Source organism: Zootoca vivipara, chromosome 5 (assembly GCF_963506605.1).
Source record: "Zootoca vivipara chromosome 5, rZooViv1.1, whole genome shotgun sequence".
Lineage (NCBI taxonomy): Eukaryota > Metazoa > Chordata > Lepidosauria > Squamata > Lacertidae > Zootoca > Zootoca vivipara.
In genome coordinates this window covers 42598679-42623954 of record NC_083280.1, presented here as the reverse complement: position 1 = coordinate 42623954, position 25276 = coordinate 42598679, and the positions used below count along the sequence as shown (strand labels likewise).

General features: G+C 47.4%; 2 protein-coding genes across 4 annotated transcripts; both read left to right on the top strand.

Annotated features, from left to right (window-relative positions):
- Positions 1 to 656: 656 nt before the first annotated feature.
- Positions 657 to 11169, top strand: ANKRD2 (ankyrin repeat domain 2). Its single transcript, XM_035134034.2, has 9 exons — positions 657 to 2909; positions 3990 to 4103; positions 6643 to 6786; positions 7975 to 8082; positions 8339 to 8437; positions 8752 to 8850; positions 9154 to 9252; positions 10010 to 10108; positions 10985 to 11169. The coding sequence occupies exons 1-9, from the start codon at positions 2820 to 2822 to the stop codon at positions 11081 to 11083; spliced, it is 951 nt and encodes a 316-aa protein (XP_034989925.2). The 5' UTR covers positions 657 to 2819; the 3' UTR covers positions 11084 to 11169.
- A 1707-nt stretch (positions 11170 to 12876) lies between these two features.
- HOGA1 (4-hydroxy-2-oxoglutarate aldolase 1) lies at positions 12877 to 25272 on the top strand. 3 transcript variants are annotated; one of them, XM_035132866.2, is made up of 7 exons: positions 12877 to 13135; positions 16966 to 17094; positions 17329 to 17456; positions 18811 to 18945; positions 19911 to 20007; positions 21049 to 21182; positions 22327 to 25268. In XM_035132866.2, exons 1-7 carry the CDS (start codon positions 12880 to 12882, stop codon positions 22474 to 22476), a joined length of 1029 nt encoding a protein of 342 aa, XP_034988757.2. In that variant the 5' UTR covers positions 12877 to 12879; the 3' UTR covers positions 22477 to 25268. The 3 variants fall into 3 exon arrangements, with proteins under 3 accessions (XP_034988757.2, XP_034988759.2, XP_034988758.2); XM_035132868.2 differs by having other exon boundaries at positions 19911 to 19961; positions 22327 to 22452; XM_035132867.2 differs by lacking the exon at positions 16966 to 17094 and having other exon boundaries at positions 22327 to 25272.
- The last annotated feature ends 4 nt before the right edge of the window (positions 25273 to 25276 follow it).

Genomic DNA, 25276 nt, shown 5'->3' with positions numbered 1-25276 from the left:
GAGGCATTTGCACAGAAGAGGACCAGGCAGTGCACCACTTGTGCCCTTAGCCAAGGGGAGGGAAATGTGGGTTGGCAGCCCTCAGGCTCCCCTTGTAAGGTCTAGCTTGGCCTTCTGATCCAAGTTCTCTGGCCACATCTAGTCAAGAGGTTTTTGAGACAACACACCAGACGAATACGTTGAAAAATGGTACCACTAACACGTCTTAAGCTTATCTTATTGCTACAGTGGTCTTTCTGTTTTTAAAAAGGATGCATGCCCTCTGTGTACAGGTGCTCATTGCCCACCTGCAAAGCACAAAGGAGAGAGGCGAGGGCAAGGGAAATTAAAACGGCAGAACCCGTGTGAAAGATCCACTTGGCCAATCTCTGCTTGATGGAAGGTCAAGCATGGACAGAAGTGCTCAGCAGTTCACATGACATGTGTACAGCACTGCTTCTGAACATTTACATATGTGACCTTCTGCATTGCTATTTAATACTATTATTACTATAATCTGTAGATCTCAGGACAATTTACATCATCATCATCATCATTTGTATACTGCCCTATACCCGCAGGTCTCAGGGCAGTTCACAAGTATAAAGAATATAGAATTCATAATAAAAATAGGAACAACAATGAACCCCAAATCCCCCCTGTTATTCAAAGGCAAAGGTAGTTATGGCCACCAACGTGAATGGCTTTGGAAGAGGATTAGACAAATTCGTAGAGGATGAGACTATTATAGCCACTAGCCCTGGCGGCTATGTTCTCCCTTCACTGCCAGAGAAAGCATGTCTCAATACCAAAACCTACCTGTTTCTCCAAAGCAGCGTACAAGATTTCGTGTGAACCAGCATCCACATCTAGTTATTAAGCGACCATCAGTTCCCATCCAGATTCATACATTGATTTTGTTCTGTGGCACTCGTACAGCTGCCGTTCTTTAAAAACAACGTGTGAACTAAAATAATATGTATACTTGCTCTCCTTATATGTTGGTTTGGGGTCAGGACTGTCTAATGAAACAGGGCTGGTGACAAAAAGAGCACCCACGGATTTGTAAGATGGGCCAGGATATATTTGGACAGGTCCTCCTCTTCCCCCCCCCCCCCGCTTGACTGCTGTGGCTCATCCTGGCCTCTTATCACCTCGGAAGCTGCCTTGTAGGCTTGGAAGGCGTCCCACGTCATTAATTCTCAGACTGGTTATTGGGAAATGGGATGTTATCTCCATCCTGTTGTGCAGAAGAGCACCCTGGAGCTCAGGAACGACTTAAGTAGCACTGCTGTCACGGTACAATTGGGGGCTATGAGACAGAGGGATAGACTGATGTGTCTGTTGCCATAAATAACTTCCAGCTCATCCCTTCCTGGTGTCCTCTCACCTGCCCCCACCCTCCCCAGTTCACCCAATGTTATTCATCTTGTTCCACTACACTTTCTGTTCCAGGCTTTGTGCCTATGTTAGCTGCTTGGCAGGTTGGTAAGTTGTTTCCTGGCAGGGCCCAGTGGCTTGGGCTAGTGCCCTCATGAGCAGGCCCCTCTGGAGATTTTGGCACCCACAGCAGAGGGGAAAAAATGCCCTTAGGGTATCGTGTGTCTCACCACAGAGGCAGGAGTTCTATGCTGGGGGAGCAGCAGCCACTACTAAGGCTAGTGATGGAAGCCTTTTAGAAGAAGGTTGGTTGGTTGTCTTAGTTTATTTACATGCTGCCTTCACACAATGAGCAATGCCCAAAGTGACTTACAAGTTACAACGAACATTCACTTTTCAAAATACAAAGCACTGGGGTGGGGGGTGGGGAGAAAGGCCAGTTTACAAAATGTATACCTCTATTCCTAGGTAGCACTTTAAAAAGGGAGTTGTCCTTGATTCCAGAAGCTCATAGTAATTGCAGGATGGATGCCCCTAAATTTATCATTTATTGCATTTATATACCACCTTTATCTTCCAAGGATTTCAATGTGTTGTACATGGTTCTCATCCTCACAACAACCCTGTAAGGTAGGTAAGGCTAAGAAATGGTGACTGGCCCAGGTTCACCCAGTTTGCTTCATGGCTGAACAGGGATTTGAACCCTGTTCTCCTAGGTCCCAGCCCAAAACTCTAACCATTATGCCACACTGGACAGAAGGTGGTGGACTCACTTCTGCTAGTAGTTTTAAAGCAGTGGCCGGATGGTCACCTGTTTCAGGGATGTTGCTGGAGTGGTTTTCCTGCATTGACAGGTGGCTGAACTAAATGAACTTTGGAGATCCCTCTCAACCTGACGGTTTTATTACAGCCATATTTCAGATGCTACAGCTTTTGACATTATGATCGGCAGCTCTGTGCAGGGACCACCACTTTTGGAAACTCCACGTGTACGTGGAGATTCTAGGATGTATGTACACATGACAATACAAATCTCCCAGGAGTGACTCATAGGATAACTCGGGACACTTGCCGCTGGGCACGGAGCCACAATCCCTGTCCCCAATCTATCCAGGAGAAGGACATCTGCCTATATGGAATTGACAAATCTTCCCCAGGAGTCAAGGGGGAAACTCAGTGCACACCTCCCTATTGGGAGGGAGTCTCTGGCTACTAATGGGTCGTTTTTAGGAAGGTGAGCTGTGTGCAGTTGGAAAAGGAGAGATTGCGACAAGCTGAGCTCACGGCAAAGGCGTTTGGAGTGGGGAATGTGAACAGGGTCACTTGGGAAGGACGCACACCAGGTCTTTTAAGTCGGCGGCTGTGAGAGGACGGAGCAGGTCCACAGAGTCCTGCATAAAGCTTGGGAAGAGAGCAGAACCAGGGGGGAGCATTGGGGAAAACTTCACAACTCCAGGATAATGGCAGAGAAGATGGCAATGGACCAGGGGGTGAAATGGGCAACAGACCTGATTGAACAGAAGCTGGCGCTGGAGGAGGAGGAGGAACAGGTGAGTCTTGGGGATGCATTCCTGGGACTCGGGAGGCAGACCCAGCAGCTGTACTGGATGGGGCATGGATTCCTGGATATCCATGGGAGGCAGACTTGACCCACGGAGAAGTATCTCATGTTCTTGCCAACCACGGGAGATAGAACAGCTTTACTATGAAATGGTGTGAAATGGTTGTTTCGAAGCAGCTGATTTATTTCATGTAACCTCCTTTACATGTAATTAGCAAATAATATACCGGAAAGGAGGGACGTGGGTGACGTTGTGGATTAAACCACTGAGCCTAGGGCTTGCCGAACAGAAGGTCGGCGGTTCGAATCCCCGCGACGGGGTGAGCTCCCGTTGCTCAGTCCCAGCTCCTGCCAACCTAGCAGTTTGAAAGCACATCAAAGTGCAAGTAGATAAACAGCGGGAAGGTAAACGGCGTTTCCGTGTGCTGCTCTGGTTTGCCAGAAGCGGCTTTGTCATGCTGGCCACATGACCTGGAAGCTGTATGCCGGCTCACTGGGCCAATAACGCGAGATGAGCGCCGCAACCCCAGAGTCGGTCACGACTGCACCTAATGGTCAGGAGTCCCTTTATATCGGAAAGGGTGTCACCATTTTGAGTGTCTGAGTAAGAGATGTTTAAGGCTGGTGCTGCTATCTCTGCCCCCAGTGAAAATGTGGCTTGTTTATTTGGTTGTATTTATTTCATGTGTTTTTAGACAGTTTGTTGTAGGCAGCTAAGAAATTATGTAGTGGTTATTCTGGACAGCTTCAGAGAGATGCCCCAGCAGAGATCATGGGAAGAAGAGGGAAATAAGAATAATGCTGAAAGATAAACTACCTGTAGGGCACCAGAAGAGACTGATGTGGAACATGGACAGCTCTGGGAGACGCCATTTTGAGGATGACAGCAATTTGCAGGAAAGGGTCTCATGAAAACCAGTCTTGCATAGTCTGCTTATCATTGTTATCATAGAATACATCCACTTTTTAAATAGGCGTGGAAAGAGAAGCCACAGCTCACTACACGGTCAAAAGAAAAGAGGTGTGGGATGTTGCAATGCTTTTCCTGTCTCCTGTTTGCTTCACCCAGAAACACCGTTCCTGCTCGCCTGCAGAACCGCCAGTTGTGGCCCGGCTAGATACCCCACTTCTGGAGGATGAGAAGAAGCATGGGCCTCTCAACAAAGGTCTTGAGGAGCTTAAGGTGAGAGAGGCTGCAGCCCTCAGTGAGGCTCTTGCATCCTACTCTGTTGGGCACAAAGCTTTATAATGTATGAATTCATAATACTCCTGGGGGTATCATAGAATCATAGAATCAAAGAGTTGGAAGAGACTACAAGGGTCATCCAGTCCAACCCCCTGCCGAGCAGGAAACACCATCAAAGCATTCTTGACATATGCCTGTCAAGCCTCTGCTTAAAGACCTCCAAAGAAGGAGACTCCACCACACTCCTTGGTAGCAAATTCCACTGCCGAACAGCTCTTACTGTCAGGAAGTTCTTCCTAATGTTTAGGTGGAATCTTCTTTCTTGTAGTTTGAATCCATTGCTCCGTGTCCGCTTCTCTGGAGCAGCAGAAAACAACCTTTCTCCCTCCTCCTCCCTTCTCCATCATCCAGGTTCTATCAATCCAGTAGTCACAAGGATCCAGTGGAAGCGTTTTAAGTTGTCTTTCCTGTCATTATAAGCCATGCCATGTTAATGGCCTTTCAAGTGTAGTGTAATGGTTAGAGTACAGCACCAAGGTTGGGTGAAGCCCGGGTTCAAATCCCCACTTAGCTCACTGGGGGACTCTTTGGCAGTCCCTCACTCTGTGCCTAATCTGCCTCCTCACAGGGCTCTTGAGGAGAAGGTGGAAAGGAAAGAGACAGGCTGAGCTCCTTGGGGGAAAGGTGGAATAAAAATACGAACAGATAATACACAGTCAGGAAAGATCCATTATCAGAGTATGCCTGCTTGTGATCTCGTACTGTACATTCCAGATGAATTCCCAAGTGCCTTTTCTGCCCTCTAGTGGCTAAATACTTCCACCGTTCCCTGATATTGGGATAATAATAAGTGCTTTTTTCCCCTAAAAGAAAATATTTAGGGGTACTCTCATTTTCCTACTCATATTGAAGTACTGCCCCTCAATGAGGCCAAGCTTAGATTCACAAAAAGTTTAGGGGTATGCGTACCCCTGCATCCCCCCCAGAAAAAAACACTGATAATAATAGCCTTCCTATTCTGACTCTAGCCAGGGCTGGCCCATCCATGAGGTAAAAGAGGGTGACCGCCTTGGGAAGCAGGATCTACAGGGAGGGTAGATCCAGCCTCTATTGGCTTATCTAGATCAGTACTGTCTACTACGCTGACTGGCAGTGGCTCTCCAGGATTTCAGAGAGGATGAATCTCTCCCAGCCCTACCTAGAGATGCCTGTTATTGAACCTGAGGCTTTCTGTGTGCAAAGCAAAACACTCTTCCACCGAACTATGGTCCTTCCATAAATCTCTGTATCAGAACGACGTGGGTCCCTTCAAGCTCAAGTCGGACCATCAGCCGTATATTGTGGCCTGCCCACCGGGTGCTTAACAGCCCCCCTCCTCGATTTCTGCAGTTCCCTGACAGGCAGCCAAGCCAGGAGATTTACAGAGCCCCAATGGGCTGTCATTCAAGATCGATGGACAGCCAGCATGCAGCTTGGCAGGGCACAAGCCACGCTGAGTGTTTCTTTCAGTGCAGTCCTAAAAATAAACCCAACATAGTAAAACGTAACATCATTTGATCTGGCACTAGAGCAGGAAAGTTAATGTTCTGATAGCTACATAGGATGTTCTGGGCTACATGGGCCGTTATTAGGTACAAATTCTGCACACACCACCAACAAGCCCCACATGGTAAGAGGAAAAGTAGTGGATATTCCTTTTATAATCTCCATTGCCTGCAGGAAGTTTCATTTCATAATGAGGCAGTTGCAACTCTAGTTGGCCTGGGAACCCAGTTCTCTCATGCCTTTGAGGGGCAAAGGAAACACACTCTGCATATGCTCAGATATGCTCCTGCATGCTCTAGGGCTGAACTCTTGTCATTAAAAAGGGCTGAACCCATTGGCTCTATTGCAGAATGCTGCTGTTCCCAGACTCAACTGAACTCTGCTCCACTGTCCTCAGCCTAGCAGGATATCTTGCTTGGAATCTGGAACAGTCCAACAACCCCCCCCCCCCGGCATCTGCCACCCCCTTCTAGGATCTTTCAGACGGGCATTCAAAGGAAGTTGCTCTCTTGGTGAGTGAAATGAGAGAAGCCAACATGAGTCAGCAGGAGTTTATGTTGCTTATCACAGTGCCAATTTTAAATGTGAGGACTGGAGTAAACAAAGACAAAAATATTCCATTTGATCATCAAGCCCTTGGTTACAACAAGCTGGCCGAGCCCGGCCCTACCATTAGGCAAAGGGAGCATTGTTGCCTTGGACAGGAAGCAGTGGAAGGCAGAGCTGTGTTGATGACATTGCCTACTCTCCACCTCCTAAGCTCCTCGGCTGTGTTGGGAGCAAGATCAAACTTACCATCCACTTGGCGGCTGCACATGGAAAGAGAGGCATCATCTCATCCTTCGCCTCTGGGAAGGGCCTCTTGGGCCAGCCCTAACTGGAAAGCAAAAGAAAGGGGTGGGCAGAGTGGATTTGCTGCTGGGGGGGGGGGAATAAAAGCAGGGATTTAGTCCTAAGCAAGAGTTTTTCTGTATAAATCTCTCTCCCACAGGGCCAGGAAAGGGTGCGGAAGAGCTCTGTGGACCTGAGACGAGAGATCATCCAAGTTGGTGGCACACAATACCTCTTTGAGCTGCACAAAAAGCCAAAGAAGAAAAAAGAGGAGAAGAAACCAGAGCCTGAACCAGAGGAGATTGTAAGGGGTGGCGGGAGCTTCTTTAAGCGGGAGGAGGGAAAGAAACTATGGAGGCGGCAGCAGGGAGAGCAAGATGGCATAGTTCCAGTATAAGGGAGTTGCCTTATATTGAGTGGGCTTGTTGGTCCACCTAGTTCAGTATCACCTACTCTGACTGGCAGCATCCTTCCCAAGTTTCAGACAGGGGGGGCATTCCTGGTCCTGCTTGGAGATACCGGGTGCTCAACAGCTCTTTCCCCCAGGGAGGAGTCCTTGGGCAAGATACCATGAGTGGGGCCCACTTGCTTGTCCTCTCCTTTTGGCTACCATCTACCCAACTGTCTGGAGGGGAGTGGCAGAGTGAGGTGGGCCTCCTGCTCTTTCCTCCTTGCTCTTATCCCTGCTCACTTGCATAGAGGGGCCAGGTGAACTGGCAGCGTAGGTAAGAAGGAAGAGGAGCAACAGCCACAGAGCCCAGGGTCTTCAGCAGCTGCGGGTGATGAAGGAAACCCTGCTGGGTGTTGGGCAGGTGCCCAAGGACCCCAATTCCTGATGCTCACCCTGCAGAGAGCTAATTGCGCTCCCGGAGCCCTCTTGAAATGCATACCCCATCCCATGTGCGTGGGGGATCAGGGATAGCTATGCCCCTGCTCCTTTTTTTGGGAAAAGCCTTTGTGATGAACTTAATTCATTTTTATGATTCATTTCCTACAATTTAATGTTGGGCATTCGCACCAACTGAGTGGCAGCAGCGGCAGGGTCGATGAAACAACAAACTTGTCCACAATATCTTTGCTTGCTTTTTATTTTTGAATACAGTATATATACAATACATACAATACACCCCTCTTAGCACCATTCCTCTATACCTCACACTACACAAACTCATGAAACATTTGGGTAACTTAAATACAATTTTCAAAATAATCAATTACCCAATCACCTTGCCACATTCATTGCAGCAAGGAAACTCCACCTCCAGTTATTCAAATTATCAAAAGCTCACAGGTGTGCTATCATTCAGATCAGGGCTACAAACACACATCTCTGAGTAGCACCATTGACCATGTCAATCTTAAAGAAAAACCTAACATTTATATGCCGCTTGATTGTTTTAAAAAAGAAGCATCTAAAGTGGTCCAAGCCCCTCGCCGTGGGCTTTTAGAGCTTTTGAAACACCCATTGAAGCGTCAACTCTTTCCCCTACAGACGGGTCCTGTGACGGAAGAGGACTTCTTGAAAGCGGCTGTGCAAGGCAAGGTGCATGTGGTGGACAAGTTCCTGGCAGATGGGGGATCCCCAAACACCTGTGATGAGGTAGGACGCAGCGAGCAGCGCTTGTTCTCTGTGATCTTTCCTTTTCATGAAATGCCTTCAAATGCCATCACCCTATTTGGAGAACCAACCATCTCCACACTTGTGATAAGGCTCACAGCATTGGTGTGTGTGTGTGTGTGTGTGTGTGTGTGTGTGGCTGGCTGGCTGGCTGGCTGGCTGGCTTCTGCAAGCAAATCAGGATGAATACTCAATCACTATGTCATGTGAAGAAGCCCTAATTCTGTCCTTCACTTAGTTCCGCAGGACAGCATTGCACCGTGCCTCACTTGAGGGGTACACGGAGATTGCAGAGAAGCTTTTGGCCCATGGAGCCACGGTCGACTTCAGAGATCGAGTAAGATAAATAACCCTTCATTGCATCATTCTGTATCTCTGCCTGCTCATTCCCCACCACCACCACCCTGCTATCTCCACCTATGCCCACATATGCTTCTTCTAAGCCACTACCATCAGTTTCCTCTCTCTGGTACAGGGGTAGCATTTACTGGGTGCTCCAGTTTAAAAAAAGAGACTGGCTTTGTTATGTTAAGTAACGCTGGGAGATGCAGTTGCATGAATCTCAAAAGGGTTTGGGGCAGGGAAGGAAGGGGGTGAACATAGGAGGGAGAGGTTCTCCTCTTCTGATGGATGTGTACTGCTTGCCGACAGCTGGACTCCACAGCCATACACTGGGCCTGCCGAGGAGGACACCTGGACGTGGTGAAGCTGCTGCAGGAGAAAGGATCCAATCTCAATGTCAAGGACAAGGTGAGGAAGGTTGGGAGTCCAGGATTTGGTTCATGGTGGGAGAACAGCACTGTGGGAGGAACTTGACAAGCAGACAGTGGTGGGGGAAGGAGATTTGCGTGGGAGGAGTGGAAAGAAGGAGGTTTTAAGGGGCTGTGGGATCTTGCAGCTATTCTGGGTTAACAGGAAAGGGGTTCTGGTTCTCGAGCAATGCAAGGTCCTTCCAATAAGAACATGATGAAGCACATGATGGAAGCAGGGGCACTAACATGAAGTCATGTTTCCCCTTTCTTGCTCCCGTCTTCACCACCTGCCCAAATCCAGCTTCTCAGCACCCCACTGCATGTGGCCACCCGTACTGGCATGGCAGAGATTGTGGAGCACCTGATAAACAATGGCGTGGATGTCAATTCCCGTGACCGGGTAAGAGGCACATTGTGTGGTTGCTTATCACAGTGCACCCTGCTCATCTGGGTCTAAGTAGTAATTGTACACACACACACAGGTTTGTGTAGGAATCACACCAATCTGTGGAAGGGCAGGTTATAAATATAATACACAATATATGGATACACAAAGTTCCTTCTATAGGGAGGTGCATGCATGCACACAAAACAAAACAAAAAGGGTAAAAGAAAAGATCAATTTTTAAAGGTGGTATATTAATTTAATAATGCCAATAATCTCCCCTTCATTACTGCCTTCAATTCCTGAGTCCTAGTCCTAGTTTCTCTTCTTTTCATTGAAGGCTGAGCCGCCCTGTATACCAATGGCTCTATACCTCTCTACAAATTTTTAGCTAGGGATGCCCAAACCGAGAGATCATCCATGGATATTCCCTAATCCCCAGAGTTAGTACCTTCCGTCCATTAGAATGGGGAAATTGCAGCCTACTCTGTCGATGGCACGCAGAAAGGCTTTACGTTCAGCTGGCTTAAGTCTTTCGTGGTACAGTATTTGCCATGCTCTTCTCTCTTTAGCTCACCAACTGATCTCTGCCCACAAAGCAATCTATACTCAGTGCACCCAGACTCTCGTTTGAAGCACTTGATCGATCTGAACTGGATGAGCAGGCAGATAAACTAACAATTTCTGCTAGTCTTATGAGCAGTGAGCATAAGAGTTCTGGTGGCTGCCTGTCCTTGCCTTACACATAGTGGTGCTGCCATGTCTGTTGCAGGAGGGAGACAGTGCCCTGCACGATGCTGTGCGCCTCAATCGCTACAAGATCATTAAGATGTTGATTCTGCATGGGGCAGACATGATGGCCAAAAATCTGGTGAGTGTTGCCCTCTTGTGGCCCATGCATGGAATAACAACACAAAGTACTCGATTCAGGTACTGTATATTATTATACCTGGAACAAACTTAGTTGGTCTCTAAGGTGCGACTGGACAGTTTTTTATTTTTTTATGCAAAGTACATCTGCTGCCCAATATGTCCTTTTGATTCATCATGGTTTGTGTCCAGGCATAGGCAAACTCGGCCCTCCAGATGTTTTTGGGGCTACAACTCCCACCATCCCTAGCTAACAGGACCAGTGGTCAGGGATGATGGGAGTTGTAGTCCCAAAACATCTGGAGGGCTGAGTTTGCCTACGCCTGGGTTGTGCTCTTGATGTTATATGTGATCCCATTTTCAATTCTGCTTTTGCCTGCAGAAGTTGTGGGGCAGTCATACGGCTTTGTTTCCAGTTGGTGCGTGTCTCATGGTCTCCTGCTATACCACAGATGCTGTTGGTTTAGGACTTTCCCCCTGCTTTTGTTGTGCTATAGTGAAGGGTGCCCTCCCAGAGGCAATGTGATATCATTGTGGAAGCATTGCAGAACAACTACAGTAATAAAGTGCAATTATGTGGATGCTTCAGAATAAATCCACCACTAAGGCACTATTATTGTGTCAACGACATGTTTCAGACTACATTTGCAACAACAACAACAACAACAACAACAACAACAACAACCTGTCTGGAGGAGACCCCAGAAGCATGCTTTCTTAATTTCAGGTGCTGCCTGCTTGACATTTTAGAAGGCAGCTAGCTCATCTGCCAGTTCTGAGGTGGGGAAGGTCCCCTGTGTCAGGTTCCCCCCCCCCCAGTCTGTTGGTTAGACACTGCAGTTTTGTGACCCAAGGATGCTGATCTTTCCTTCCACAGGCTGGGAAGACACCCACCGACCTGGTGCAGCTATGGCAGGCAGACACACGGGAAGTGCTGGAGAAGCAAGAGCCTGAGGCAACAGAGTTGCCAGCATGAGCAAACGGACAAAAGATGGAAGTCCAAGCAAGGATGGTTCTGGACTTGGGAGAGGCTGTGCCATTAACACTCAATAAAGAACCAAGCAAACGAAAAACCCGTGGGAGTCTGGTGTCCTCTTTGGGTTGCTGTAAAGCAGGAGGTGACTAACTTGTGGCTCTGCACATGCTGTGGGACTCCAAGGCCCATCAGCCCCAGCCAGCATAACTACGGAAAGTGGAGTTCAACAACTTCTGGAGGGATGAAGGTGATCCACTCCTTTAGAAGCGCATAATGGGCAGAAATTCAACAAGTCATTGCTCCTATCAGCCTCATGTGTGACATTTTTGCCAGCCCCGCAGCTGTTACAGGAGCAGGGACTTTCTTAGGTAAACAAGTGCTAATTTTATATCCACTAGGTCCAACTGAGCTGAGCTATCCGCAATGTCTATTTGATCCAGCTCCATATTATTCAGACAGGTGCACGATGGCAAATTTGCCAATGAGATGCTACAGTCCAAAACTGTTTGCACTCTGTTGCATGGTTTCCATAGCTGTCAAGTTCTCCCCTTTTTTAAAGGGAAATTCCCTTATGCTGAATAGGCTTCCTCACGAGAAAAGGGATAACTTGACAGCTATGGGTTGCGCATATATGGAAGTCAAGATTCAAAGCATCTCCTAGGGATTCTAATGCAACATTGCATCTTTCCTCAAGCAGTGGGAAAGGCTCACAGCCTGAAGAGCAGCAAAAGGCCTGACCTCAGCGTGGGCCTGATCTGAGCTGCTGTGATTGAGTGATTGGAGATGAACACTGGCTGCAAATCCAAAGCTATTCCAGGAAGGAAGGAATGGTGAAAGAATCAATGGAGGCCCGGCAGGCTCATATAACCATCTGCATGCAGATCCTTGCAGTCTTTCCTGGTCTATACCCAAAACCTCCTTCCTGTGTATCTACTCGCAAACTACTGTAGCTGGCAATAATATATCTGCCCCAAACCCCATCTCCTCTAACTGGCACACATGCAATACAAACATATGGCACATTAAATACCTATCGTACTTCTAGGGGATCTGGGGTGAACAGGGCAACCAATGACAAACTGGCTCAGCAAATGGAGATGAAATCTGCTGTTCAAGGTACAGAAATTCCTGGTGCTTAATACTAGGACAGCAAACTCCTCTTCCTCCTAAGAAGACTAAAGCATGTTCCACACACATACATAATAGATATAACACCACATTTCATAAAGCCGAAACAGCGCATTAAGGGCATAGTCCTATGCATGTCTACTCAGAAGTCTTAGAGTGTATAATGAGGCTTAGTTTCTCCCTAATAAGTATGTTTAGGCTTGCAATCTAAAACGTTCAAACAGATGAATCAATTACCAAAACCAAAATTCCCAAGAAACCCACAGCTCCCCCCCCCGCAATCCTTCCCCCCTGCTAGCTGAAAGAAAAGCAGATTGGCAGGGGGGTATTTGGGGCCCCTCCAAACATCCTTTTATTATGCATTTATGCTCAGGGTGGCATGGGGCAGTAACGAACAATTCCACTCCCCATACTGTCTGCACCTGCAAAGTTTGGGAACAAGGCATACGACTTGGCTTCCTATCAGGATCCAGTTGACGGAGCCGCTGCAAACCAGCGCGCCTCCTCCACTCCTCTCTTGGCGTTTGATAAGAGTTTCATGGTGCGGCGAGTCCGATCTGCTTGGACTCACTCCCACCCCACGCCGACGGGGCGGGCTCTCCCCGCCCCCGATCAAGCGTTGTGCAGCTCCCACAGGGCGCAGCGCTACGCCGCGAGAGGAGAGGGCCATGGTGCGGGTGGCTGTAGCTGCGCGGCTCCTGCGCCTGCAATGGCAGAAAGGCCCTCACCTGCGCCCCGCGGGGATTGGGGCGGGCAGCGCCCCCAGGAGGTTTGCCGCGGGCGCCTCGGCAGCGACACCCTCCCGGCGCCTCGACCTGCGGGGCATCTACCCGCCCCTTGCCACCCCGTTCACCTCGCAGGGAGAGGTGGATTACAGCCGGCTGGAGGAGAACCTGCGCCTCTACACCGGGATTCCCTTCCGAGGTAAGGTCGGCAGGCGGGGCAGAGCACCGGGGGGAGAGTGGAGAGGGCGGATGCTGCAGCAACTTTGTACTTTCTGGAGACCGATGTGGGTCGCAGTTTGTTACTGTGGAGTTCTTCCGGGGGCGTTGGCAACGCTGTTGACTACACATCCACACCATTCGTTTAAAGCGCTATGATGCCGCTTGGAACAGTCATCGTCCCCCCCCCCCCCTAATCCTGAGAGCTGTCGTTGGCTAGAGGTGCAGAGAGTGATGGGCAGCGCCTCCCGTTTAGTCATTTGAGAGGCAAAAGGAGACATGCCGCCCTACCCTGCTGGCTGCCACCTGCCCTCCCAGCCCCACTGGAGCAGCGCTGGATTCCCCCGCAGCACAGGGTGCTGAGCCGAGAGGGTGCAAAACTGAGAAAATCCATAATTGAGAAGATCCATTTTGGGGCACCAAATTTAGGCCTCACACAGAGCGCCATATTACAAAAGTACTTGTTACAGGTAGGTAGCCATGTTGGTCTGACGTAGTCGAAACAACAAATTAAAAAAATATCTTCCAGTAGCACCTTAGAGACCAACTAAGTTTGTCATAGGTATGATAAGTTTGTCATACCTCTGACAAACTTAGTTGGTCTCTAAGGTGTTACTGGAAGATTTTTTTTATTTTTTTATTTTTTTTTCATATTACGAAAGATTACTGGTAGCTACTCAAGTCTGCCCCTGGCTAGAGAAATGGTGCTGCCATTGGCACTGATTTTGGGCGAAGTCATGCCAGTTTCCAGCGAGATCTGGCATAAACCGTATGAGATCTCATGCAATTTCAGCGAGATCTTGCCTGAAATCTGTGTGATCTCCCCCAAAGTCTGCACTGGTGTTGGTGCCACTTCCCTGGCGGATGGTGGTGGGACAGACCCACAAAGATGCTGCCTCGGGGCTTCCACCGCCTGAGGCAGTGACCTGACACCCTACCCAATGACTGTGCAGGCCTTCCTAAGAGTGCTTAGGAGACCCCTGTTCCCCTCCCAGAGCTACTGTTTCCAGAATGGTTTAAGTCTTAAGACAAATCCATCTTCATGGGGGAGCTCTGCGAAGTGTAGCTCTTTGAGAAGAATTGCTCTTCATTCATTGGTAAGGCAGCTAGGGATAAGGACCCCATTCTTGGAATATACTCTCCAAACAGATTTGTGGGGATCTTGTTTGCATCCTGGAAGGCAGGTTCACAGTGAACTAGGGCCACCTTCTCTATAACTCTGGAAAGAGAAACAAAACAAAACAAAACCCTCAATACCTTTAAGAGCTATCTGATACACAGAAATGCAACGTGTCTTGCTAGACCTTCTGCCCTGAAGCTGATAAAGGCACAGAATGTTTTGCAGGAAAAATGGATAAGCAAGTGGTTTCACTGTACTGTATTGTAGGCAGTTATTCCCAGCCAGCTGGAGGTATGTGTGGGTGTATGCTGGATGCACATACAGTGCTGAAATGTCCTTCATGTGGGATATGTCAGTCAAATCCAACATTCTAAGAGAGGACCAGCTGCCACTATGTGTCAGTTAGTTTGGTCCATTGGCCGGTTAGGCTGCTGCTTGTGTTAAGAAGTAAATGCTGTGATGGAGTCTTTTAAGGACTCACTAATATCTTATATATAGTTTATATCTATTGTAACCTAAGTATGTACTCAATGAATCTGACAGTAAACTAGTTTATATTGTTATCATTCAGATTCATGTGCATTTATTCTTTCAAGAGGGACAAAAGGGATTAACAACCAAGAGGGCAGGAAGGACTCAAACAAGTCAGCAATCCGCTTGCTGCAGTGTAAATTCAATAAGGAAATGTTTAACCCTGCTATATTATATATAAACCTTCCTACACTTCAGAGCTTGCACTGCTACTTCTCCAATTGTGACAATTTAACAGAGCAAAACCAAGCCTTTCATTTACTTGTTTCATCCAGCGGGACCTTTCCCAGTAAATAGGAAAGGGGTACACAGCTGAATTGAATTGTCAACTATGCTATTTCTTCAAGGACACACCTGGCTGCCCGCGAACTTTGGCCTTTGTCCACCACTCTGCAGGAGATGGGGGAGGAACCTGCATTTTTGGCGTATTTTTCCTTCCCCTCCCCCCCCCATTATGCTATCCTAGTCTTCACTAGCAGAGGACAACTTTGCATGGATCCCCCTACCAGTAACCGGCTGCCAAACTTCCTGGATTCCACATGCCCAGGCATCCTTTCCTAAAGGGTCTTGGTTCACCACCTATCCAATTACAGTGACTGCCCTTTTCTAAGTGTAGTTACTATGTTGCTGACAGTTCCCCATCCCTGCTTTTGTAGCCTTACCTGTTGGATTTCTGTCTGAAATGCAGCTGCTAAAGGCACAGGAGCCCTGCCAGGAAGAAGTCAGTAATGCTGCCCAGCATGATTTTCTTCTCCTGGGGGTTTGGACATGGTTTGGCAGGCAAGAGTAGAAAGCTTCTGTAACTCAATTGTTGTTATACCGGTAGCTGTGAGACAGGTGTCTTCATTTGGTTGGCTACTTACCACCTTCTTGATTTTGTGGCCAAGCCCACTGTTAGATCACCAGAATGCAGCTATTGGTGCTCCAGTAACATCCTGGTTAGACTACTGTCATGTGCTCGATGTGGGGCAGTCTTTGAAGACTTCATCAAATCTTCAATAGGCTCAAATTACAGCAGCTAGGAGGAAGCAGTTACGAGTTTCCAGTCTCTGCAGCCACAGCAGGCGCTGTGATTCTTCATTGGTTTGACTTTACCCCCGGAGGCACACTTCATGAGCTAGACTGTTGCATAGCTGTCAAGTCTCCCGTTTTTCGCAGGAAACCCCCGGATTTAAACCCGTTTCCCGCTGGTCTCCCGAATTGAAAAATATTCCGTAAATCCCCCGGATTTGCAGCCACTGCCGGCTCCGGCGGCCATATCCCGGCTCCTGGCTGGCTGCTCACTCACTTGGATTCGGATATCGCCTCTGGACGCGTCTGGACATGCGCAGAACCATTTCCAGTGCTGCTCTGCCCATGTCTGGGCACCGGAAATCGAGCAGAGCTGGCACCGGAAGTCGCTTCTGCGCATGTCTGGACCAGGGTGCTGGATAATACGTGATTTTAATATTGGCTGCATGGGACTTTCTCTGGGTGCCCTTGCCATTAGAGGTACAGCAGCTGGGGAGAGAGACGTCAGTGTTGGCACCCTCCCCAAGCAGATTTATTGAGTCCTTTTTGCACAATTATGTTTAGATTCCAGGTTAACACTTTTTTAAAAAATTCATCAGGGTTCCTACTGCACTCCTAGTTCTTCTCGTTTTATTCACTGCTGCTTTATTGTTTTCTACTGCTATTTGGGCTTGTTTTGTTCATGCACATTTGTTTTACATGTTATCATGTTATATATATATATATATATATATATATATATATATATATATATAGCTATATAGCTATATAGCTATCTACACACACACACACACACACACAGAGAGAGAGAGAGAGAGAGAGAGAGAGAGAGAGAGAGAGAGAGCACACTTTTTTCAGCCAGAACTTGCCAGAACTCAGTTGGGTGCCATTGCCATTATAAGAGAACAAGGTTCATGGTGAGTTATGGCACCACTTCTTTAACACACACACACACACACACACACACACACACACACACACACACACACACTTTTAGTATTTTTAGGTTTTGGTGTTTCTCTGTTGCTTTGGGGTCCTTCTGTTTAAAAGCAGGACAAACTCTTGAAATGAAAATGGCTGAGTACCATGATGGAAACAGAAACCCATTGCCAACTCTCTCTCCCTCTCCCTCTCCCTCTCTCTCTCTGCAGGTTTTTTGGTGCAGGGTTCCAATGGGGAATTTCCCTACCTGACTCAACAAGAACGCCTGGAAGTGGTGAGACGGGTGCGCCAAGCTATGCCCAAGGATAAGCTCCTGCTGGCTGGGACCGGATGTGAATGTGAGCAGTGTGCAGGGGATGGGGCCAGAGGATGCCATTCTCCAGCCACAACACATCCTGAATTAAGATGCCAGAGCTGAGCAATGAGCCTATATAGGCACATTCTGTCCCCTGCTTCCATCTCTAGTTCTCGGAGCCTCTTAATCTCACTGAGACCTTCCTTTGGTCCCACAGGCCTCTTAAAACCCTTTTATTATTTTTGTCCATTTATCCTCTTTGTCCTCCTTCCTTTAGCAACTCGGGGCACCATCGAGATGACAGCACAAATGGCTGATAAGGGCGCAGATGCTGCTCTTGTGGTGACGCCTTGCTACTTCCGGGGAAGCATGACCAGTGCAGCCTTAATTCATCATTACAAACAGGTGAAGGATGGGACGCAGGCATCTCCCTGGTCAAAGCCCCAGGGACGGGGGTGGGGTGAGGAGGCTGAGATGGTGGTAGCTTGTATTACAGGTTGCTTGATGTTGCAGGCATGAGTGGATTTTCAATAGAAATGCAATTAAAATAAATACCTTTAATTCTGAATTCAAGGGCAACTTCTCCCTAAGATGTTTAGGGTTTTTATTGCAGGCACCAGTGTTTGCCTGGGTTAAAAAGTATTTATTCAGAAAATAAAAAGCTTATTTGAGAAAGTAAAAGATGTGGGTTTGAAAAGAGGGTGCCTTTGGTCTCTAGCTACCTTGAATTTTAGAACAAAGATCTGTATTATTAAATAATCTTTCTCTGTGTCTAATTCAGATCAGTGATGATTCATTTGCAGGGTTCAGTGTAGTATTAGACATGTGCTATATTTCCACAGCTACTGGGTAAGGTACCCATAAAGTAAAATGAATAAACACTTGACTTGCTTCTTCTAGGTCCTATTCCCTTTCATTATCAAGATGTTCTTCCTTGGAATGAGACTGACTTTTGAGTACTAAGTTATTTAGCTTGTGTATGAGAAGTTATTTTTTCCCCCATAAAATTTATACACCACATGATTGTAAAAAACAAAAAATCAGTTTCCAAAAAGATTTTAAAAAAAACAAGAAAGGTTTACAGCCATACAAAAGTTATAATACTAAAGCAGGTTATAATAAAAATATACAAAAGTTAAAATACTAAAGCAGGTTAAAATCACCTCAACTTTTAAAGCACCTGGGTAGACTTGTCTAAACAAGAATGTTTTTAGCAGGTGCTGAAATGAATTAAATTGTTCCCCAAGTCAAAAGATGCTTGCAGATGCTTAAGGCCGCCTGGGAGCCTGGACTGCAAGTCTTGTTGAACATTGCTGTGTTGGAAGAGTGGAGAAATGTAGCCCAGAAAAATGAGTATTTTGTTGCAGGGATGATGAAACCTGTGTCGCCACTACAACTCCCGTCATCCCCAGCCAGCATAGCCCAATGGTCAGGGATGATGGGAGTTGTAGTCCTGCATCATCTGCATGGCTGCAGGATTCTTGTATTGCTTCATGCTCTGCATGACCGAGAATTTAAAAAACCCAGACCTGTCCAGTCCCAGTGAAAACATTGGCTAATAAGTGTAACAGCACACACAGTAAGTGTATCTATACAAGATCTACCACAGCAAGGGGATGACTGGGGTTGACATGGATTTTACTATGTGAAAAGAAGCATGTGAATCAGTCTTTGAAGGGTAACTTGGTGTGTGGAGGCTTCTTACAATCTGCATGTGGGTTGTCCCATGTGCCACTATCATGCTATTTTGTGTCCTCAGGTAGCTGAAGCATCTCCAATCCCTGTGATACTCTACAGCGTCCCAGCCAATACGAATCTGGAGCTGCCCACCGATGTGGTGCTCAGCCTAGCACAGCACCCCAACATTGTGGGGATCAAGGACAGTGGTGGCAATGTGAGTGAAGGGGGGAAGGCGGGTTGCGATTGCATCTTGGGGTGCTGGCAAGAATCTGAGTTGGAGGGCCTGTCAGTATTGGCCCTCTTAAGCAAGCTAATGGCCCACCGGGGGGGGGGGGTCCTGGAGACCTGCCAGCATGCCCCTCCTCATAGAGTATTGAAAGATTAACTTTGAAGTAATCATTTCCCACCGTTTAGAAAAGACTGTTTTCCATGTCAGGGCACAGCCAGGTGGCAGTTTCCCCACACTCTTACTTTCCACCAGCTTCATTAATGTGTAACCCCAACAGTTTGGATCCCCTCCAAACTGATGCAAAGGTTTTGTGCTCTCTTTAAAACACTTTCGAACTGTGGTCCATCCTGCCAGTGGAGCTATGGAATCAGCAGTTTCAGTAATAAAACAGCTCCATTTGCTTATCCCAACAAATCCATCAGGAGATATGTGACTGGAAATCGGCTGTGATCTCTTTCGAACCCAGACCTTCAGCGGTGGCTCTAACAATGTATTTCCCCTCCTTTTGGTATTACACTATTTCTGTTTCCCAAAAGTTCAGCGCCACCTTTGTGGGCCTCTCGTCTACCCAGGAATTCGGAAGGCTGTGCGTTAACAACGTGACAGCACCATGTGACCTTAGACTACTACCCTCTACTTAGTAGCATAGTCCATCCCTCCCTCCCCCCTAGATGTTGTGATCACCCATTGTAGGTAGAGCATTAGATAAGTGAAGCAAAAAGAGGGGAGTTGCTGTGGGGGCTGATGCTCTTCTTTCAAAGACCAGGAGCTGCCTGATAGCTTACAGGGGGAAGCTGCAGAACTGATAAAGCCAGCTTTGCACAAGAAAGGGGACATGAATAAAGCAATGGCAGAGCAGCGTTCTCATTGTCAGCATCAACTGCTGCCCCCTCATTTTGATGGATGCCTACTGCTGTCCTCCCCTATCAAGCGATCCCATCTCTTGCCAGATCACCCGCCTCGGACTGCTCGTCCACAGGACCCAGCATGAGGACTTCCAGGTACTGGGAGGATCAGCTGGTTTTCTGCTGGCCAGTTACATTGTAGGTAGGTAATATTGGGAGCTCATGTCCACACGGGGCAGTTCTGGAGAGAGAGAGTGGCTGGCTGGCTGTTTCAGGACATGGGGAAGGGTTAGAAAGTAGCCTAGGGTGTGCATTATAACATTTGTCAAGAGATTAAAAAAGCATTTTCCAACTTGGTTACCCTTGAGCAGAGTATCGTATTATTATTACTACTAGTGTATTTCAGCCCGTTCAATAACGGGCGCTAGAATCCTGGGGTTCAGAGAAGCGCTTGCGCAGCGCTTCTCCGAACCCTGGGACCTGTCCTTGCTGTTGGCGGCAGGGGGGCAGGAACGGAGGAGGAGAAAGTGCTGCTTTCTCCTCCTCCGTTCCTCTCCCCCAGCCGCTGACAGGAAGGAGACATCCCGGGGTTCGGAGAAGCGCTTGTGCAGCGCTTCTCCGAACCCTGGGACCTGTCCTTGTTGTTGGCGGCAGGGGGACAGGAACGGAGGAGGAGAAAGCGTTCCTCTCCCCCAGCCGCCGACAGGAAGGACGCGGGACACAAACGCCTACCTTGCCTCCCGCCGCTCCTTTCACGGGCCAGGGAGGGTTGTGAGGAGGAGGCCTCCGCCGGCCTCCACCCTCGCTTCCCTGACGTGCCCTGCAGTGAGGCGGTGTCCGGCCGGGAGCGGCGGTTGGAGGAGGCGGGGGGAGAGTGCGCGCATGCAGTCTCTTCATCCAATCCCTGTGTCCTTGGGGCACATGCGCATTAGCACGGAAAAGGGGACACAGGGAATCTGGACGCAGAGACACTTGCACTTTATTATATAGGATTATTTATTATTATTATTACGGTATTATTATTATTATTATTATTATTATTATTATTATTATTATTATTATTTCTGGGAAGTAGGGGTTGGAAACTGCTACAGGGAGACCAACATTTGGGCCAGGCTTTGCTAGTTTGAAACAAGCAGAGAGAAAAAGAATGCTGGGGTGTGTGTCTGAATGGTGCAAAGATGCCTGTTTCACTGCTTAGGTGCTCCACTCTTTTTTGACGGAACTGTGTTCCTTGCTCCAGGTGCTGCTGGAGCGATTTGTGCCCTTGCCAATGTGCTTGGCTCTCCAGTCTGTCAGATTGAGCAACTGTGCTGTGCTGGAAGCTGGGATGAGGCCCGTGCACTGCAACACCGACTCATTGAGCCGAACATTGCGGTAAGAGGCAGAAAACGGGAGGAAGTTAAGACGTAAGAAGTGGGAATACCCCATTTCCATGGGAGTGTATGGGGAGGAAAAGGCCCAGCTGGAAAAGAGGTAATGCTTTGGTGGAGCTGCCAACAGAACAACATATGGTTGTTGCTCATGGTCTGGAACACAGGCTGTGGGTCACGTTCTGTCCTTCCCCATCCTTTGCAAACCATATTCCGTGAAGCAGATGTTACCTGCACCTTAGTACCAGATCAGCAGCATGACCAAGCAATTGTTTTATTGGTTGCCCTTTGGTCTTACATTTCTCCACTTTGCCTTGTCTTATTCTGCGTGAGCGTTGGTGTTCTGAGCCATCTCAGCATTCCATTTTTATTTTTGTGACAATTTTGGGAGCGTCAGCCAAGCTTTGGGTTTTTCATTGCAAAACCTGTGACTTATTCACACTACAATTTTCTGGATTTTGCAAAAGCATGATATGCAACTGTGAATTTTTATTTTATTTTTTGGCAGTTTCATTTGGGCTCCATTGAATAATTTCAGAAACATATCTGGGGCTTGTAATTCTAGTACTAAACCTATGGAGCCCTTGTGCCTCCCTCCCAAAGCTTGATAAGCAAAGAGAACCTGCTGGGTGCATGGGTGGGGAAAATAAATAAATAAAGGGGAGAGAAGAAGTTTCCCCAGTTCTCCATGTATTAATTTATTTCCTCCCCCCACCTGTGTAAAATTGCGATCACATAAGTAAAGCGAGCGCAAGTTGCAAGCTCACTGTATATCCTTGTACTACCTAGTAGTACTTTCTTAGACCTCATGTAGTCTAAGAATTAACCAACCGCTTCTTCAAATGCACATACACTGTTGACTTCAAATGTTCACGCTTAGTATGTATGATCTGCACCATTCCCTCCTTGCCTGAGTTGATTAAGTGTCAAACAGGAATTCTTGGGTCATAACACTTTCCCATGTCTAATGTACTGGACATTCTGTGACCACAGACAAGTCCTTGATGGTGCAATTCTTCAGTTTCTTCTGAATTCTGCAGGCCTGGAGCTGAGTGATGCTTGTAGGAAAAGGGGGTTCACGTACACCTCTGCCACACTGTTGGCCACAGAGCAGTTCTGAGTGCCCCACACTGTTTCTCTTTCCACAGGTAACAAGCAAGTTTGGAGTCCCAGGCCTCAAACAGGCCATGGAATGGTTTGGTTTTAATGGGGGCTTCTGTCGCTCCCCCTTGCTCCCGCTAAGTGAGGCACAAGTGAGGGAGCTGCGCCAGGATCTCAGCTCCAACGGATGGCTCTGAAAGACAAAGCTGTTGCAGGCAATGGTTGGAACCTTGAAATGGGCAGCAGGCATATTGCCTTCCAGTTAATCCTCGAATTTCATATCCTGCAGCTTACTAAAATACAGCTTATTCAACTACACTGTTCATTGGCATGTTTGAAAACCAAAGTATTATTACAAGTGAAACAGCATAATGAAGATGCCAGAAAGGTTTTCAAATGGGCAAGTAAGCACTTTTCATTGCAGTAGCTCTGAATTCCTTTTCCCATAGAGGTTCTAACCCTTCCTGCTTGGAATCTCCAAATTTGTCCTTAGCTGGAGTACTTCTCTATTGTACCTGTACAAGGGTTGCTGACCATTTGGGAACCATTTAACATTTGAGTGCCCGAGGCACTATCCTTTCAGGTTGACTTCCTTTCCCCTGCTCCCCCAGCTGACAAAGAGAAAGAAAGCAGACCCCATGTTCTTTGCTTTTCCAAGGGGGGTCTGGATAACAGCTGGAGCCAGCAAAATTAAAACTACCATGGTCTGCCAATGGACAGAGTTGCAGTCCAACAATATCTGGAAGGAAAAAATGTCTCATCCTCCTGCTCCCCATCATTACAATCTCAAAGGAGTCTGCTGCATGACTACATGGCCTACTTCCATAAGTCAGTAGGTGTCAACCAACTGCAAATTCACAAGGTGTGTAAGAATGGAAGATGGTGGAGCCATATTTGTTTGATCCATAGATTCATGGTACTGGCTGGTGTTAGCTCACCAACTAGGAAGCACCTTTTAACAGGGAAGATGCTTTATTTGCAAGATACTGCTTCCTGGGGTTGAGTCTCTTGCCCTCAGTGACAAAGATAGCATGGGGTGGAATTAATCTTTAGAAAAGTATGTTCTCCAGGTAAAAATGCTTTGCCCCATCTACTATCTCAGTAATGGTACACTCTGCTTGCAAAGGGGAAATAGAGTGACTGAATAGATGGTGAAACCAGCAGAATTTCAGGCCAGAGCTGTGTGTTGAGACAAAGGAGGGAAGCATGGAATGTCTGCACAAAACAAAAGCAGCATACAGATCTGAGTGTGCCTGCTGCTGTACTCCCTGCATAAAGATGATTAGAAAGGCTATTACAGCATGCACACAACCCACCCTTGCTGATATGTTACATTCTTCCAATGGGAGGAAAAAGACATGGAGGCAGAGATTCAGCAACTCTTTATTTGGCCAAGGCCCTTACATGGGCAGAGACACGAAAGGCACGAGGGTGGCATTGACACGCAGACATTCAGTGTGGAGGTGGGCTGGTAACAAGAGGCTCCAGCGTGGCACTTAGGGAAACACACCATGCAGGTCAATGCTTGGCTAAGAACACCCCCCAGTCTCGAAACAATCCCATTTTTTACTTTCAGTGCACAGAAACACAAAGTGCTGGGTAGAAACTAAGTTGCTCTTCAAAGGCCACTCAGTCCCAACTCAACCCCCCAGCCCATCATTTCACAGGCTGATATCCCACAGCTAGCTTTCCCCTTCTGCTAGCCCAGCCCTATAATTCCATTCAGCCTGCGAGGACCCTACCAGGAGCTGTTTCTTTCTTCTACGATTTCATTGCCCCAGTGTAGCATGCAAATGTATTAGGGATGCCCTGCACACTCTCTAGTTTTTGAAGGCTCTAGTGCTTGCTTGCTTGCTTACTTACTTCCCCTACCAAAATGCTCCTGAAGAGCTACACAGCATTACCAGATCTCAGTGCAACCACCTCTTTGGACCTAGTGGACAAAATGGGGATGGACACCACTTCTTTTGGGTATTTACAGGGCTGTGTGTATGCCATTTCTCTGTGACTGCATTCAACAGTATTGGACACAGCAGTCAGCATCATGAGACTCGGTTGTATTTTTATTTTAAAGCAAATTTCTAGCCATTAAGGCAGCAAAAGATAGGCTTAAAAGCATTCAGGCAATGCCTGATAAAATCTCAGAAGCTGGAAGAGAGAATTAGGGGAAGCACAAGTGTTCAAGAGATATGGCATTTGTGCTCTCCAAAGCACTTTTGCCTTTTCCTATTACTAGCAAAAGCATAAATCATGCAAAATAAATAATTATATGCCAATTGTTTCCGTGTAATTTATACATGTTGCAGAATTCAGCTTTTCTTTGTACAGAATTGTCATTTTTGAAGGGCAGAATACACGCAGCCCTGTGTCTATGGCACTATGGTGCATGGATGCCATGCAACAGCTCTGGAAGATCTCTCCCTCTGGGTCAAGGAGCACAGGCCTTATATAAGGGAGAAGAGCTGACTTTCACCCAAGAGGCAATCCAAATACTCACAGTGAGAATGGCCCAAATGAACTGGATAAAGCATCAGAAGGCAGTGGCAGAAAGCAGTGGCAGTGTGTCCCAGATAAACTCTAGAGCCTAAAGGATGGCAGGCATTGCAGCTCAGGTCTCCTTCTTAGGGCTGATGTACAACATCGGGGAAAGGCACATTCAGAAGGTCTAGAATTCTGCAGTATATAAATTTTCCATTTTTGCAATAAAAATAAATAAATAAAAGGAACAAAGAACCCCATGGAAGCGACATGGAAGAGAGAGAACCAGAGGTTTAGGGCCATTGAGGGCGACAGGAAGCTGTGCTAAATGCAAGTTCCAACTTCTCCCTTGAACACTGAAGACCAACCCATCTAATCTCATGAACTCTCAGCTGCACTAGTCTCAAGCTAAGAAAAAGGTAAAATGATGTCTATGCATTAGTGAGTCACTCCTTGTGCCTCTAAGGTGGTGGTGGGAGCAGTAACACACACACACACACACACACACACACACACACA

Excerpts from the sequence above, each read along its gene's own strand:
- ANKRD2 (XM_035134034.2), top strand. The coding sequence starts at position 2,820 with ATGGCAGAGAAGATGGCAATGGACCAGGGGGTGAAATGGGCAACAGAC. Across the intron at positions 8,083-8,338 it reads CCCCAAACACCTGTGATGAG|TTCCGCAGGACAGCATTGCA; the intron begins GTAGGACGCAGC and ends TCCTTCACTTAG. Across the intron at positions 8,851-9,153 it reads ATCTCAATGTCAAGGACAAG|CTTCTCAGCACCCCACTGCA; the intron begins GTGAGGAAGGTT and ends GCCCAAATCCAG.
- HOGA1 (XM_035132866.2), top strand. The coding sequence starts at position 12,880 with ATGGTGCGGGTGGCTGTAGCTGCGCGGCTCCTGCGCCTGCAATGGCAG. Across the intron at positions 17,457-18,810 it reads TAATTCATCATTACAAACAG|GTAGCTGAAGCATCTCCAAT; the intron begins GTGAAGGATGGG and ends TTGTGTCCTCAG. Across the intron at positions 21,183-22,326 it reads TCATTGAGCCGAACATTGCG|GTAACAAGCAAGTTTGGAGT; the intron begins GTAAGAGGCAGA and ends CTCTTTCCACAG.